Source organism: Rhincodon typus, chromosome 11, assembly GCF_021869965.1.
Source record: "Rhincodon typus isolate 14 chromosome 11, sRhiTyp1.1, whole genome shotgun sequence".
NCBI classification, from domain to species: Eukaryota; Metazoa; Chordata; class Chondrichthyes; order Orectolobiformes; family Rhincodontidae; genus Rhincodon; species Rhincodon typus.
The window spans coordinates 16,047,284-16,064,297 of record NC_063342.1 but is presented as its reverse complement, the minus strand read 5'-3'; the positions used below and the strand labels follow the sequence as shown (position 1 = coordinate 16,064,297).

Sequence of the window (17,014 nt, the reverse complement as noted above, 5' to 3'; positions counted from 1 at the left end):
GTTTCTTGAACCTCTAAATATTGTGATAGCTAATGTAATAACTTCCTAATATACTTCAGGCCTGTTACTCTTTCTATGAACAAAGACTAACCAACTTCCCGTCTTAAATCTAACTTTCAACTTGTTTTTGATGACACTTGAATGCTTTGTTTTAGTAAATAAGTTGCTTGGAGGAACTCCATTTATTAATTCAGGCAACACTGGCTGGGCCAATATATATTGCCTATAGCTAGTTGCCCTTGAGAAGGTGGTGGTGAGCTGCCTTCTTGAATTGCTCCAATCCATGTAGTGCAGGTCGACCCACAATGCTGTTAGGGGTGGAATTCCAGGATTTCTGCCCAGTGACACAAGGAAAGGTAATATATCTCTAAGTCAGAATAGCAAGTGGCTTGGAGGGGAACTTGCAAGTGGAAGTACTCCCATGTCTTTGGTGTCCTACTCCTTCTAGATGGTAGTGAGGTGTGGGTTTGGAAGCTAAAGAACCTTGATGAATTTCTGCAGTGCATCCTGTAAATGGTACACACTGCTGCTACTGAGCATCAGTAATGGAGTGAGTGAACGTTTTTGCAGGTAGTGCCAATCAAACAGATTGCTTTGTCCTCGATGGTGTCGAGCTTCTCAAGTGTTGATGAAGCTGCAGCCATCCAGGCAAGTGGCAAGTATTCCATCACACGACATGTCTTTATGATGATGGATGGGTTTTGAGGAGTTAAGAAGTGGGTTATTCATCACAGAAATTCCAGCCTGTTAGAACTCTATTTATATGGTTAGTCCAATTCAGTTTCTGGTGAGTGGTAATATTTCAGTTGTTGTTAGTGGAGGATTATGCTATGATATTGCCATTGAATGTCAGGGGACAATGGTTAGATTTTCACAAAAACCTTAAGAACTGTGGATGATGTTAATTAGAAACAAAACCAAAAGTTGCTGGAAAAACTCAGCAGGTCTGGCAACATCTGTGGAGAGGAATCAGAGTTAATATTTCAGAGTTAATACTTCCTCAGATTCTCTCTTATTGGAGATGGTCACTGCCTGACACTAGTGTGGTGTAAAAGTTACTTGCTATTTGTCAACCTAAGCCAGGATATTGACCAAGGGTCTTGCTGCATTTGGACATTAGCTGCTTTGGTATCTGTGAAATCTTGAATACTATTGCAAACTGTGTAGTCATCAGTCAACAACTCCACTTCACTGATGAATCAGCTGAAGATGGTTCAGTATAGGACATTACCCTGGGAAACTTTTTTTTTAAAATCAGCTGGAAAACTAGGCTAAATGCATGCATGGCAAAATAAACAGGATATCCTGATTTAGAAAATTCTAGAGCCACATAAAGAGGGGATTTTCCATCACAACGAGAAAATTTCTTTCAAATGTGCATTTGGGCCATTCACGTACAGATAAATCAGGCAGCGTTGTATGTCAGCTAAAGACTGGTAGCTATTCAAACTATGTAAATTCTTGATCCAAATTTTACTTACATTTGATTCAAATCAGCAAGTGATTTAACTTTTGATTTCAGTATTTTTAAGTTTTCATTATTTTCTCGCTTTTCTTGCTGACTCTTCTTGATTTCACTTTCCAAGTCTTGGCGTATCAAGTCAAGCTCAGATTTTAGTAGCTGCAGAGACACATTAAAAATTAGTTCATTTCCAAAATGCTTCTGAGTGCTTATTTAAATTGGTGTAAAATATTCCAGCAAAAGTGACACATACATATAGTTCATTCTATTTACAAGACTTTTAAAATAATTTATTAGTTGACCACGCATGGAGCTGATAGTGTACAATGGGTGATAGCAAATCAAAAGCCTATTTTAAATCTCTAATCATTTGTTATTTCCACTGACTTCATTAGAAATAAAAATTGGCAGAGATGGAAAATGGGCTGCAATTTGCTACCACTTGCTTTACAGTATCACAGTTAGTCAAGATCAAGTGCAGGTTTGAGGTGAACAATGTTTGAAGGCAGAAAAGAATTTTCAGCATGGTCTATAATGGAAGGTTTGAGTTATAAAGAAAGGCTGAATAGGCTGGGAAATATTTCACTGGAGCATAGGAGATTGAGAGGCGACCTGATAGAGGTTTATAAAATAATGACAGGTACAGATAGAGTTAATGGTAGTTGTCTTTTCCCTACGATGAGGAATTTCAAGACGGGGGAACATTTTTAAGGTAAGAGGAGTGAGATTTAAAAAAGGCATGAGGGGCAAATTTTTTTACACAGAGGGTTTGCGTGTGGAATGAACTTCCTGAGAAAGTGGTGGATGTGGGTACAATTACATTTAAAAGACATTTGAATAGGTACATGAATAGGAAAGATTCAGAAGGATATGGACCAGCAGCAGACAGGTGGGGCTAGTTTAGTTTGGGTTGCTTGGCCCGAAGGGTCTGTTTCCATGCTATATGACTCAACGATATAATTCTGTTCCAATTTTAAGAATTCTCACTCATTTAAAAAAATACAGTATTTTTGTTTTATTATTCATGCTTACATCAAAAATAAATGCCAATTTAGGAAGATGTAAAGATAGTTAGAAAATTACTGTCCAAGGAGTCGAGATGCAAAACTGAAGTATCATAGTGGGCAGGAAGAAACAATATTATTTGTGGTAAGATGTTTACACTATTTCTAGAGTCACAGAGTGATACAGCATGGAAATAGACCCTTCGGTCCAACACATTCGCCCTGAACAAATATCCTAAACGGATCCAGTCCCATTTTCCAGCACTTGGCCCACATCCCTCCAAACCCTTCCTATACGTGTACTCATTGGGATGCCTTTTAAATCTAACTGTACAGCCTCCACCACCTCCTCTGGCAGCTCGTTCCATACATGCACTACCCTTTGCATAAAAAAGTTGCTCCTCAGGTCCCTTTTAAATCTTCCCCCCTTACCTTAAACCTATGCCCTCTAGTTTTGGACTCCACTATCCTGGGAAAAAGACCTTGGCTATTCACCCTATCCATGTCTCCTCAAGATTTTCTAAACCTCCATACGGTCACCCCTCAGCCTCTGATGCTTCGGGGAAAAAACCCCAGACTATTCAGCTTCTCCATATAGCTCAAACTCTCCAATCCTAGCAACATCCTTGTAAATCTTTTCTGAATCCTTTCAAGTTTAACAACATCTTTTCTATAACAGAGCAATCAGAATTGAGCACAGTATTTGAAAAGTGGCTTCACCAATGTCCTGTGTAGTCGTAACATGACATACCACCTCCTACACTCCATGGACTGAACAATGAAGGCAAGCGCACCACCCTATCTACCTGTGACTCCACTTTCAAGGAACTGTGCACCTGCATCCCTTGGTCTCTTTAGTCAGTAAAACATCGCAGGACCCTACTATTAACTGTGCAAGTCCTGCCCTGGTTTGCCTTAGCAAAATGCAACACCTCACATTTATCTAAATTCAACCCCATCTGCCAGTCCTCAGCTCACTGGCACATCTGATCAAAGTCCCGTTGTACTCTGAGAAGATAATCTTCTTCACTGTCTAGTATACCACCAATTTTCTAGCATAAATTTGTACTTAAGAGTTTATAACGAGTGACTGCAAATTTGAGCTTGAAAATAACACTTTACATGGGTAAATTTTGCAGGTACCTCATTTCTCTTTATGAATTCAGTCATTTTTTCTTCAAGTGCAGTAATTTCATCTCTGCTGCGGTTTGCAAGCTGATCATATTTTTCTTCTGCTTCTTGCAGTTGTTTCTGCAGAACATGGTGCTCCTTCTCAATTCTCAAAATATCACCCTATTGATCAGACCAAGCAACAATGTTATCAAATTGGTTTAGGCTCAGAGTATTGTGTTAGAATTTTGTCCTCCACTGGAAGTACGTTGCTCCATAGTTGCTGTGGCTATACAATCATCTTATGGCTAAAGCTCAGTTATATTAGTCACGTTGGAGTCAGAAATTCATGGGTACAAGCCTCACCCTAAAACTTGAATACGTAATGCAAGCTGATATCTCAGTATGGTAGAGGTATGATGGAATGCTACACTGTTAGAGACATTACCCTTTTGACAATACAAAAGCCCATCAAATGAAATATCTTTTGCAAACACTTGAAAAAAAGGGAAGATCTTCCAGTATTTATTCCTCAACTAACATCAACAAAACAGGTTATCTGGTCATTTGTTTTATTGCGTTGTTTGTGAGATCATGTTGTGTGCAAACTGGCAACTATGATCAAAAATTAATGTATTGGTTATAAGAAGTGTTGGGAAATCTCCCAACAATGTGAAACCACCCTTTATAAATACAAATGTTTTCTTTCTTCACATACCTGTTGATTTTCAAAAGGTTGTAAAGGATCAGTATTGATGTTGGTATTACAGAAAGATTCCTGACGAGCCTACAATAAATCAGACAAATATTTTCAAAAATAAGCACCTAATACACAAATGCTAGTAGAAAATCTTTTTTTTTCCACCCTTGGGACTTCAAAACTGTGAAACTTCTAACTTTCCTCAATCAAAATTTGCATCAGCACAGCATTTCCTGATCTATTGCATCCTCTCTGGTATATTTAATCTCTGTGGCCAGGTTCATCTCAGTTTGGCAATAATTACAAAGTATTTTGTGATAAAGATTTACATCTTATTTGTGTGTTATTAGTTGGAAATTTGGACTTTTAATATACACGCAGATGGGTTTTGGTTTCCCAACGGTGTGGAAGCAAACCTTTCGGCCCATCGAGTCCACACTGACTCTCTGAACAGCAGCCCACCCTGACCCATACTCCTACCCTATCCGTGTAACCCTGCATTTCCATGGCTAATCCACCTAACCTACACATCCCTGGACACAATGAGCAATTTAGCCAATCCATCTAGCCTGCACACCTTTGGATTGTGGGAGGAAACTGGAGCACCCAGAGGAAATCCACACAGACATGGGGAGAATGTGCAAACTCCACACAGAGAGTCGCCCAAGGGTGGAATCAAACGTGGGTCCCTGGCACTGTGAGGCAGCAGTGCTAACCACTGAGCCACCGTGTCACCATAAGACAACTGTTTCCATTTTAAGTCAGCAAGTCATTTGGAAAAGTGACCTAAACATATCATTTCTAATAAAGCATTAGTAGGATTTACTAAGTACTTAGTAGTTTACCTGTGGTGTGAATTGATAAAGTGTTTACACTACCAAGTTTATGACATACCAAGAAACAAAAGATGAAGGGCTTACTGGTGGTTTCAGTCTGAGTTCTGTTTAGAAGAATCAAATTTCAGTTTCATGTTAATGGAATAGCAGTTCAATTGCAGAAGAATCAGGTTATCAGTTGAGAAGAACAATTAGTTAGGTCTGTGGAATCTTCATTTGAGAGAGACTGTGCATGTTTTCTGAGGTGGTTCATGCCATTATAACTGGAAAGAAGTCTTAAAACTGTTTCAGCAGTTGAAGAAAGAGAACTGCAACAGTCAGTAAAATAAGAAATTAAAGTGTTAAGATAGAAGTTACATTTCTCTGGGACTGAGTATCCGTAAAGGATGCTGCTGGGGAATAAACTGAGTCTATGGGTTTGCTGTTTATGTTAAGATCTTTTTGAATTGACATATATATTGCTTTGTTTCTTTTTCCTCTTATGCAATAAACAATGACTCTACACCCTGTTCATAATATAAAACCCAAAATCCTCAGTGCATAGCATGTCAACTGTATACAAACTTAACATTGCATTACTTCTTTGTAATTCTACTTCAGTAGAAATGAACTCATGTTTCTTTTTAAATGGAATTTACAAAGTGATTTTTAATGATATGTCTGGTTCTTCAGATTCTCTCCTGCACTTAAAGTATTTCTCAAAGTAGTACGTGGCCTCCTTATTGTACAGAGAAAACTGTATTAATATGTTGAAACAAGAAGCCATCATTAGACATGTTGATCAACATGTGTAATTTTCTCTACATTTTTAAAGACAAACATTCTCTTGCCTATTATTTGGAAACATATGCTATTTGAGTTAAACTTATCTAATTTTTGCTTATTACTAATTTCTTTTAAATTGGGTGCCAGTCTTGCTTGTTTTCTGTGCACAAATCTAAAGTAGTAATATTTCTTGCATTACAGTGATCAGAACAGATCGATGTACTCCAAATAAACAGTAGTGTCTGTTTACTCATATTCTATATCCTCGTTATTTTTCTCCATTATATTTTCAATTGTTTTACCTTTCTTTAGATATTATAACCTACCATCAATTCCCAAGCCAGTTCAATTCATGACATTCTCATGCTGACCAAGAGCAGTTCGCATTTAGTGTAAAATTTAATTTGCTGTTTGTCCATCATCTAACTACCAGTTGCATCAAAAATCTCACAAACTCCTTTCTTTAGCTGCAGTTTCTTTTAAGTTTTGGCAATTCAAAGCACTGTCACCACTTTCTCCACCTCCTCCTACCATTCCCCCAACCCCACCCAATCTCCCAGCCATCCTCTCACCACACCAAAGGAATTGGTCCCAACGAAGTCGGTGAAGTTTATCTAGCCTTGACATAGATTTATCAGGTCTTATATCAGAGCATGGATTAGTTTCCAGAGATTTACATATTATCTGTTGAAATATTAATTCCTCATGCAGTAAAATATAAATGCTGATTAGGATTTTATATTTCCCTTAATGAAATTGTTAGGCAGTTTCTTTCCTTCCCATGTAACTATACTGCAAATACTATAGAATTACATTGATGTGATAGTATTTGATTTCTGTTGCAGATTATATTTTAGTGAATTGGCTATTTTGGAATACCAAGTTACACTCTATAATGATTTTATTCCTGGACTTAATACCTTAAAAAATCCTTAAAAAGAACATAATATTACAGCCGATAACAAAAACGCAACTCACTACTACACTGTTCTGAGGAAGGGTCACCGGACCCAAAACGTTTACTCTGTTTTCTCCTCCACAGATGCTGCCAGACCTGCTGAGCTTTTCCAGCAATTTTGTTTTTGTTCCTGATTTACAGCATCTGCAGTTCTTTTGGTTTTCACTACTTCAAGGTCTGGCTTCCCTTCAGAGTCTTGATCTACCACTTCTGAATCTGTTGTTACATAGTTGGGATGTTTATTTCCTTGCTCCTAATTCCTCCTTTAATGAAAATTGAATCATCGTTCACAGAAAGGATCCAGAACTAACAGTCACACTTACCAATAATTATCCTCACCTGTACGGCAATGGTCCTTAGCAATGGACCTCTTTTATTCTCACACTTATTGCAACTTGTATCAGACTCCTTGCTGCTCATTTTGCTTGATACACCATTAGTATCTTTGTGCTTAAAATCGCTCTGAGGCATTTCTTCAAGTTCACCCATTACTGTTGTATTAACACAAGATGACAGTCTCACATGTCCCATTTCATTTGCCATGGGGTTACATCCTCCACCAGAATTGACAGAATGAAACTGATAATTATAATTAGTAAAAGATAGATTTGAAAAATTCGGGATTACTTGTGGTATATCAGAAGGTATATGACTAGATGATACATCACTGCAGAACGTTGGATTAAAAGAAGATTGAGAGGCAGGAGCAATCGCATTTAAGTAATGATCGGTCAACGGATTGCTAGTCTTCAAATTATGATTCAATAAGCTCATGTCTGAGCCATGAATATCTGGTCTTACATCAGAATACGGATTAATATTCATATACACATTATCTGTTGAAAGATTAATTCCTACTTCAGTATCATAATGTATATGCTGATTAGGGTTTTGTATTTCACTTAGTGAACTTGTAACTGATAAAGATGATTGATGAAAAGACACAGGCTTAAATTCCTTAGCAGTGGGATTGAGATGAGCCACTGGACGTAAGCTTTCATTAGAAACTTCATCTGAGTTAATCTCGGATTCTTCAGTGCCTCTGGTTGCTGCTTTTTCACTTATAGCCAAGCTCTTCAATTGTACAGCATGCTTCATCAGTCCTATCAAATTGTTAATCACCACAAATCGCAGTGATTCCATAAGAAATGATTTCAAGCCACCCGTCTTTCGCACTAGCTCTTGGGCCTCTGGCGGGAAGTTTTCAAATTCGCCAACTAACATCTGGTTATCAATTTCCATTGGACCATGTTCATTCAGAATTTGGGCGAAGTAACTAGAAAAAATGACAATGGGAAGTTGGAACCAGGGTTAAAAATAAAATCATTGTAATATTAAACCAGAAGCATTGATATTGGTTGGATGCTAGTACAACAGACACTTACTAAAACTAAAAACAGCTTTCCAAGATAAATAGTTAATAAAAGTTTAAACGAACAGCAAACCATTCAATAACCAAAATGTACCACTGAAATGTTACTCTACTCCATCTGAATCCAGTCCCATCTAAAACATTTCTTTTTGCATTTGATTATCAACTGATCTATTGTACATGCTAGTATTTTCTATTTTTAAAAAAAATCAGCATTTTATGCATTGCTATAATCTAAATATACTTTATAATGTTTTATTTTCAAATGGAGACCCATTAGGTCTCCACTGGTTGGTCTCCAAGTGTTGTGAATCTGTAGAATTCCCTGCACAGTGAAATAGTTGAGGCTTCCTTATTGAATGTTTTTAAAGCTAAGATAGATAATTTTTTGAACAGTAAAGGAATTAAGGGTTATGGTCAGAGGGTGGGTAAGTGGAGTTGAGGACACAAAAAGATCAGCCATGATCTTATTGAATGGTGGAATGGTGCAGCAGGCTCAAAAGGGCCAGATGGCCTACTCCTGCTTCTGGTTCTTATATCTTTATGCTAGATTTAACCAATCCAATGAGCAAACTGTATAACTTAAAATAGTACAAGTGTATTCTGTTTAGGTTATGGCCTAAGAATGAATTGAAAAAGGAAGGGTGGATGCTGCAGTGAATTGATTCACTCAACATCCTGTTGTATGCAGTCTCAATTTAACAGGTGATGTTAGCGTATCACAGAGGTTACTTAATGAGAATGGTTTGCTGTTCGTTTAAAATTTTATTAACTATTTATCTTGGAAAGCTGATTTACAATTGCAGAATTCAAATTACTGTGATAAAAATACATTAGTCTTGTATAATTTTAAACAACAAATTACAGATCATTTCTCTTAAATACTTGGTGTCATGCTGGGAATGGTTTCATTTTTAATGGCTGTTTTCCACTAACACTCAAAAGTAGCTTGAGGTGAGGTGGTGACATTGTGGTAATGTCAGTGGACTAGCAACCCAGAATTCCAGTTTAACATTCTGGGTGCACAGGTTCAAATCCCACCATGGCAGTTGGTGAAATGTGGATGAAAATTCAAACTGAATTTGAAATGTCTGGAACAAAAAGTTTGTCTAACAGGGATGAGGTAACCACTGACGATTGTCATAAAAACCTATCAGGTTCACTAACATCCCTTTAGAAAGGAAATCGGCTATCCTTAATGAGTTATGCCTACATGCATTCCAGACTCCAAACAAAGAAGTCTCTAGCATGCAGGGTGCAGTCATCTACTGCTTTCCCACTGAACTACTAGGCAAGTTTGTCTTAAAAAATGAAAAGCCCACCAATATATCTCAATAGCAGAGATAGTAGGAACTGCAGATGCTGGAGAATCTGAGATAACAAGGTGTAGGGCTGGATGAACACAGCAGGCCAAACAGCATCAGAGGAGAGAAATGGCCCATTTCTGAAGAAGGGTCTAGGCCCGAAACGTCAGCTTTCCTGCTCCTCTGATGCTGCTTGGCCTGCTGTGTTCATCCAGCTCTACACCTTGTTATCTCAATAGCATAACTGATGTGAACATTGCACCCATTTATAAGGCTGACCTCAAGCATAAAATATATGCTCAAAAGCATAGCAATGCAAAATAATACAATTAAAAAAAATTTACTCAAAAACTGAGCTAAATGATGCTTAATCATAACAGATGTTATTAATACAAAGCATATTAGTGAATTTTAGAAAAACAGCATAGGTGACGGCAGTATTTAAGTCATTTTACTTCTTGCACCATCCATGGAGTAATATAAATCTGTACTTACTCATACAGGCTTTCGCGTGTTGGGTCTGGGTTATTGTCTAGGACCCGCTGGTAATGACTGCCATATAGTTGAGGATCATAACTATCTTCAAAATCCTCAAGCCGAACACGAAGATATTCTGGTACCATAAATGGACCTGCAGAGGTCATTTGTGTACTATTGAAGAGAATCACCAGCACAGATTAATACATCAGATACACTGTCAACAGAATCTCAGTAGAGTAAAATATCTTAATGGTTTCACCCTAGATTCTGCAAATTAAATAGATTTAATTTCTGTATTATGCATACCTGCAGTGCATTATTTTATTTTATCCTTCTAACCTCAAGTCAGCTGGAAGTAATATTTCGAGCCAAATAATAAAGTAATGCTGGTATGAATTACTTCAGCTGATGAATTAAGAATATTGTACTTTGCACACACTGTAATCTCTCAGAAACTACAGAAAAAGTGAGCTCTGTTTTCCTGGTACTAGGTTTTCCTGTTTTGTTTCCTTCCACAGTTAGTTTTCTCCATTCCAATTGCATTGAAGACATTGAATCGCAATGGAATCAAGGATCACGGACCTTCAAATTCTTTTTTTTCACTTGTTGTCCACAGATTTTGTTGTCAAAGAATATTTATCCAAAACAATTGCTATACCTTTTAAATGGAATGACACAAAGATAACTGGAGAGATAAGCAGTGTTGAGGAAGCAGGAGGTTGGAAGAGGATTTGGACAGATTATATGAATGGGAAAAGAAGTGGCAGATGGAATACAGCATGGGAAAGTGTGAGGCTATGCACTTTGGTAGGAAGAACACAGGTATAGACTATTTTTTTAAATAGGGAAAGGATCTGGAAATCTGAAATACAAAGCAACTTAGGAGTCCTAGTTCAGGGTTTTCTTAAGGTTAACAGACAAGTTAATTTAGCAGTTAATGAAGCAAATGCAATGCAAGCATTCATTTCGTGAGGGCTAGATTATAACAGCAGGGATGTACTGCTGAGGCGCTACAAGGCTCTGGTGGGACTGCATTTGGAATTTTGACAGTAGTTTGGGCTCCGTATCTAAGGAAGGATGTGCTGGCTTTGGAGGTGGCCCAGAGGAGGTTCAGAAGAATAATCCCAGGAATGAAGAGCTAGTCATATGAGGAATAATTGAAGACTGTGGGTCTGTGCTCGACGGAGTTTGGAAGAATGGGGGGGGTGGTTGCGGGTTGAGGGGGAGAGGAGATCTGATTGAAACTTAAACATATTGAGAGGCCTGGATAATGTAGACATGGAGATGATGTTTCCACTAGTAGGAGGGACTAGGACCCTCAGAGTGAAGGGATGACCCTTTAGAACTAAGATCAAGAGGAATTTCTTCCGCCAGAGTGTGGTGAATTTGCAGAACTCATTGCCGCAGAAGGCTTTAGAGGCCAAGTCATTGAGTATATTTAAGATAAAGACAGGTTCTTGAACTTTTTTTATTCATACATGGGACGAGGGCATCATTGGCTGGCCAGCATTTATTGCTGTCCCCAGTTGCCCTTGAGAAAGTGGTGGCAAGCTGTCTTGAACTGCTGCAATCTTTGTGCTGTAGGTTGACCCACAATGCCCTTAGGGAAGCAATTCCAGGATTTTGACCCAGTGGTAGTGGAGGAATAGCAATACATTTCCAAGTCAAGAGGCGAATGGCTTAGAGATGAACTTTTAGGTGGTGGTGTGCCCGTGTACCAGCTGGCCTTGTCCTTCTTGATGGAAGGGGTCGTGGGTTTGGAAAGTGCTGTATAAGGATCTTCGGTGAATTTCTGCAGTGCATCTTGTAGATAGTGTACACTGCTCTTAAGGAGCGACAGTGGAGGAGGGAGTGATTGTTTGTGGATGGGATGCCAATCAAGCAGGCTGTTTTGTCCTGGATGGTTTCAAGCTTCTTGGGTGCTGTTGGAACTACACGCATCCAGGCAAGTCATAGGATCATACAGCCCAGAAAGAGGCCTTCAGCCCAACTTGTCCATGCCGACTAGATTTCCTAAAATGAACTATAGTCCCATTTGCCTGCATTTGGCCCATATCCCTCTGAACCTTTCTTATCCATGTCCAAATATCTGTTAAATGTTATAATTGCACCTCCCTCTACCACTTCCTCTGGCAGCTTGTTCCATAGACGCACCACCCTCTGTGTGAAAAAGTTGCTTTTCAGGTCCCTTTTAAATCTTTCTTCTCTCATTTTAAATCTATGCCCTCCAGTTCTGGTCTCCTCTACCCTGGTGAAAAGACCTGGGCTATTCACTCTATCTTTGCCCCTCATGATTTTATAAACCTCTTTAAGGTCACCCCTCAGCCTCTTACACTCCAAGGAAAGAATTCCCAGCCTGTCCAGCCTCTCCTTATGACTCAAACCTTCCAGTTTAATAACATCCTTCCTATAGTAGGGTGCCCAGAATTGAATGCAGTACTCCAAAAAATGGCCTTACCAATGTCTTGTACAGCCAGAACATGACGTCCCAACTCTTGTACACAATGCTCTGACCGATGATGGCAAACATGCTAAATGCCTTTTTCACCATCCTGCCTTTGTCATTATTTTCAAGGAATTATGTACCTGCACCCCCAGGTCTCTCTGTTCGACAACACTCCCCTGGGCTCTACCATTAACTGTGTAAGTCCTACTCTGTTTTGTCTTACCAAAATACAATACCTTGCATTTATCTGAATTAAACTCCATCTGCTATTCCTCAGCCCACTGGCCCAGTAGATCAAGATCCTGTTGTACTCTTAGATGACTTCCTTCGCTGTCTGCTATACCACCAATTTTGGTGTCATCCAAACTTACTAATCATGCCTCCTATATATTCATCCAGATCATTTACAGAAATGACAAACAACAATGGACCCAGCACTGATTTTTGCTGCACACCACTGGTTACAGATCTCCAGTCTGAGCAACAACCCTATACCACCACCCGCTGTCTCTTACTGTCAAGCCAATTTTGTATCCAATTGGACAGCTCTCCCTGGATCCCGTGTAACCAGTGTAGAGTATTCCATTAAACTCCAGATTTATGCCTTAATGGACATGCTGTAGGGATTCAGGAGGTGAGTTACTCACCACAGTATTCTAGCTTCTGACTTGCTCTTGTAGCCACTTAGTTAATGCGGCAAGTCCATTTGAGTTTCTGGTCATTGGTATCGCCAAGGATGTTGATTGTGAGGGATTCAGTAATGGGCAACACAATTGAATATCAAGATGCAGCGGTTAGATCGTCTCTTATTGGTGATGGTCATTGCCTGGCATTTGTGTGGTGAGAATGTTACTTGCCATTTGCAAGCCCAAGCCCACATATTGTTCAGATTGCACTGCATTTGAACATGGACTGCTTCAGTATCTGAGGAGTTGTGAATAGTGTCAAACATGGTGCAATTATTGGAGAACACTGATTTTCCCTCCATTATTAGGTCAATGGCATTGATGAAGCAATTTAAGATGGTTGGGCCTATGACACTACCCTGAGGAACTCCTGCAAAGATGTCCTGGAGCCGAGATGACTAACCTCCAAAACCAAAACCATCTTATATGTGCCAGGTACAACTCCAACCAGAATAGTTAGCAGAGATCAAGGATTACAGTGAAAAGGCAGAAGAATGGGGTTGAGAAACATGTCAGCCATGACTGAATGGCACAACAGGCTTGTTGAGCTGAATGACATAATTCTGCTCCAATATCTAATATATATCTTATGGAATTAAAGGGAAATGTAAGGATCTGATGTAATCCAATAAGGTAGGGCAATAAATAAGGTGCTATGCCAATGGGCTGACAAGGATGAAAAATCATTAACCTGTGTTCTTTTTCTCCCCCCAATCAAATAATGGAGTTCATTGATCTTAACACATGGAGCTCAACAAACTATTATTAAAACAACTTTAAATGTCTAATTTAATTCAAAGGTCAGTAATTTCTTCAAAGTATTTACTGAAATTGCAATTGCTCCAATCAAGGGCAAACCTGATTCACAATATACATTTTTTCTTGCTGCAGAAAATGGTCTTGAAGTGCTACAAAATTCCAATAAAGCACAGCATGTGGAAATATTGATTAAACATTCACAGTAAAATACTGCATCATGAGTGTTTTTTTCGATACCAAAATATCAATTAAGCTTAATCACAACAAAGGTTTCATTTACAGCAAGCAAAAACAAATTCTTTATTAAAAAAAACAAACCTACACTTTCATTTGCCTAGATGTCCAGTAGCATGGCAGAGACTGATTCTCAGACCAGGAAAGATAATGGTTCAGTGACTCTAGACTTGAATGATTTAAGCTGGGCCAAGTAGCATTTGTACTTGAAGTGAAAGATATTATTTTGGCAGGAAATCAACAAAAGCAGAACTTCACGGAATGAATATAATTTTCATATAAAGCTAACAGAGGATCTATTTTGCCCGACAGATTCAATAGAATAGTTTTGAAGATTCAGATCTTCCTTCTAAAGCAAATAAGTAACCATTTTCATCATTACTTCTGCCTTCTTTGGTTAAAGAAAGCCAACTAATTCAGTGGATCGAAGAAGTGACAGTTCTTTTAAAATTAACAATTCTTGGAATTCAGCTTCAAGTGAAGACACAAATATAATAACACTGTAACGCCAATGAAAAGCTGCCTAAATAATCCTATATCTATATATTCAGAAAACAGACCTTACTTATTGCTCCATTTTATTGGAGTGCATCAGATTCGTTCATTTCCCTTTAATTCCATTTAAAAACTACAGCTTTTTTTAAAAGATAGATGTTTCCCCACATTTTAATGAAAACGTTGATATGTGACATCTGTCTTTAGACAAAGCATGCCGAGGTGATACTTGTTCTCAAAATTCTGCTAATAACTAAAAGAAGCAATATTCCTCTTACTTATGCTAATTCTCTTACAGTCACTTAGTAATACTGTACATGAATATTGCTGAAAATAGTCATATCACCAAAGCTTTCCATCTTGCATACATCTGGGCAAATTCAAGAAATTCAAATTTCAAATGATCACACAACTGATACTGAAAGAGAAAAGAGTGCTGATCAGTTTTGAAGGTCGACCGATTAGCTGAGGTATTGCCAAAAATAATACAATAGGGAAGAATAGACTCTTCAAGCTCCAGGGTAATTCAAAAAAACGTCATAGGCTATGTCCCAATTAATGACTGATCGAATCAAACAGCTTTGGTCGATCATAGTGACAAGAGTACAGATCATACACAACCAGCTTGCAGATACAAACCCAAAACAAAACTTAATTGTTAGGCATGATTCTGTGGGATTTGCTGAACAATCTTGAATAAGTGGTTATTCTAACAACCAAATTAAGGTAGTCATTTCTGCTGGAAACATGGCTCATTTATGTTTGCTACTGTTCTCTGCAAACAAACAGAATTATGTTCAAGGTTAACAAGGTGTAGAGCTGGATGAACACAGCAGGCCAAGCAGCAGGAAAACTGACGTTTTGGGCCTGGACCCTTCTTCAGAAAGAGGCTAGGCCTGAAACATCAGCCTTCCTGCTCCTCTGATGCTGCTTGGCCTGCTGTGTTCATCCAGCTCTACATCTTGTTATCTCAGATTCTCCAGCATCTGCAGTTCCTACTATCTCAGAATTATGTTCAAGCCTTGCGTCTTTTTCTGAATTCCTTGGAGCTTTTGATTTCTGTTTGGCAACATTTTGCCAATCAGAGTTGATTTGCCTGTATTGTATACTGATGTGATCATTTGAAAACTGGTATTTCTGTAACTATCCAGATTATCGCAAGACAAAGCACTTTGGCAACATGTTTTTCTACACTTGTCTGCAGGTATGCTATTTTACTGGGAATACTTACAGGATGCCATCATCGGAGAATATTTCATCATCATCCTCCTCACGGGCTCCAGCTCTGATTGACCCAGACAGAAGGAGAAAAGGCTGAGAAGCAAAATTAAGTGTGAATGAAAACACAAAGCATAAAGTTTGCAGAGTCTTGAAAAATACAGCATAAAGAATATTTGTAAGGTTGTTTCATAATGGCTCAAGGCTGGATAGAACAGTTTGGATTTTAATCCTTTCCATAATCCTAAAGAATCTGTGATATGAACTTTCTCTCATGGAATAAAAGACAGAAAGCACTGTAACATCATAAAACATTTCATGAAAGCAGATCAATTTGAAAATTCAATAAAAAGAGAACAGTCCACAAAACAACAGGACTAGCTCAGAGTCACAGCTATCTTCACTTCTCTTTGACCCATTCCCAGCATTTTGACACACACACAAACATTTGGGTTGGAATCCTTTCCAAATTATTCTACCAACTACACTGTAACAGCAGTTACTCAATCTCAATCTTAAGTGACTTTGAGACTCTTGCATTGCTCTTCACCAAAATCCCCCTTTCCTATAACCATACTACTTTGAGTCTACCCCTGAAAAAATTTAATTTTCTTACAATTCCACTTTCAAAATCCGAACTGTCTATCTTTGACCTCCAGTCATCTCAAAATTTCCGTAATATTAAAACCATTATACTTCTGCTCACTCTTACTGTTTCGGGTTATGACCCTCAAATCCGCTTCAACTCCCAGTCTCTTGGATTTAATCAGATGTGGCAGGCAATTGATCCTGTTCACGAGATCTACCTCTTCTTTTGACCCTCTTTCCAACAAACTACAGGTCATTCAGCTCTCCTTTGTAACTGATAATTGTTAATGGTTCCACTTCTTTAGGTCCTGCTCCCTCACCCTCAAATCTATCATTATTATCCAACTGAAAAAGCAACCACCCACTCCTTCACCCTTGTAAACTACCTCCCTTTTCTCTCCAAATCCCTTCAAACACAGTTGCCTCCGAAATCCATATTCATCTTTCTTGGAACTCTATTTCTATATTTCTCTGATCAGGTTTCCACACTACTAATGAAGTAAAATGGCTCTTATCAAATTAACAAAAGATACCCTAAATGATTGCGACAAAAATAAACTATCCTTTCCTAGCTCTCCTTGACATGTCTGCAGATTT

At 38.5% G+C, this 17,014-nt stretch overlaps 1 protein-coding gene across 1 annotated transcript in view; it reads right to left on the bottom strand.

The window, feature by feature from the left end:
• Positions 1–1,477: 1,477 nt before the first annotated feature.
• The window catches only part of LOC109934963 (E3 ubiquitin-protein ligase TTC3), an 88,237-nt gene continuing 72,700 nt past the window's right edge, over positions 1,478–17,014 (bottom strand). The window contains exons 28-33 of the mRNA XM_048602915.1: positions 15,843–15,925; positions 10,007–10,162; positions 7,175–8,111; positions 4,295–4,363; positions 3,610–3,759; positions 1,478–1,621 (exon numbers count right to left, since the gene is read on the bottom strand). Of these exons, the coding sequence (XP_048458872.1) occupies positions 1,478–1,621; positions 3,610–3,759; positions 4,295–4,363; positions 7,175–8,111; positions 10,007–10,162; positions 15,843–15,925 (1,539 nt within the window). The remainder of the gene's footprint in view (positions 1,622–3,609; positions 3,760–4,294; positions 4,364–7,174; positions 8,112–10,006; positions 10,163–15,842; positions 15,926–17,014) is intronic.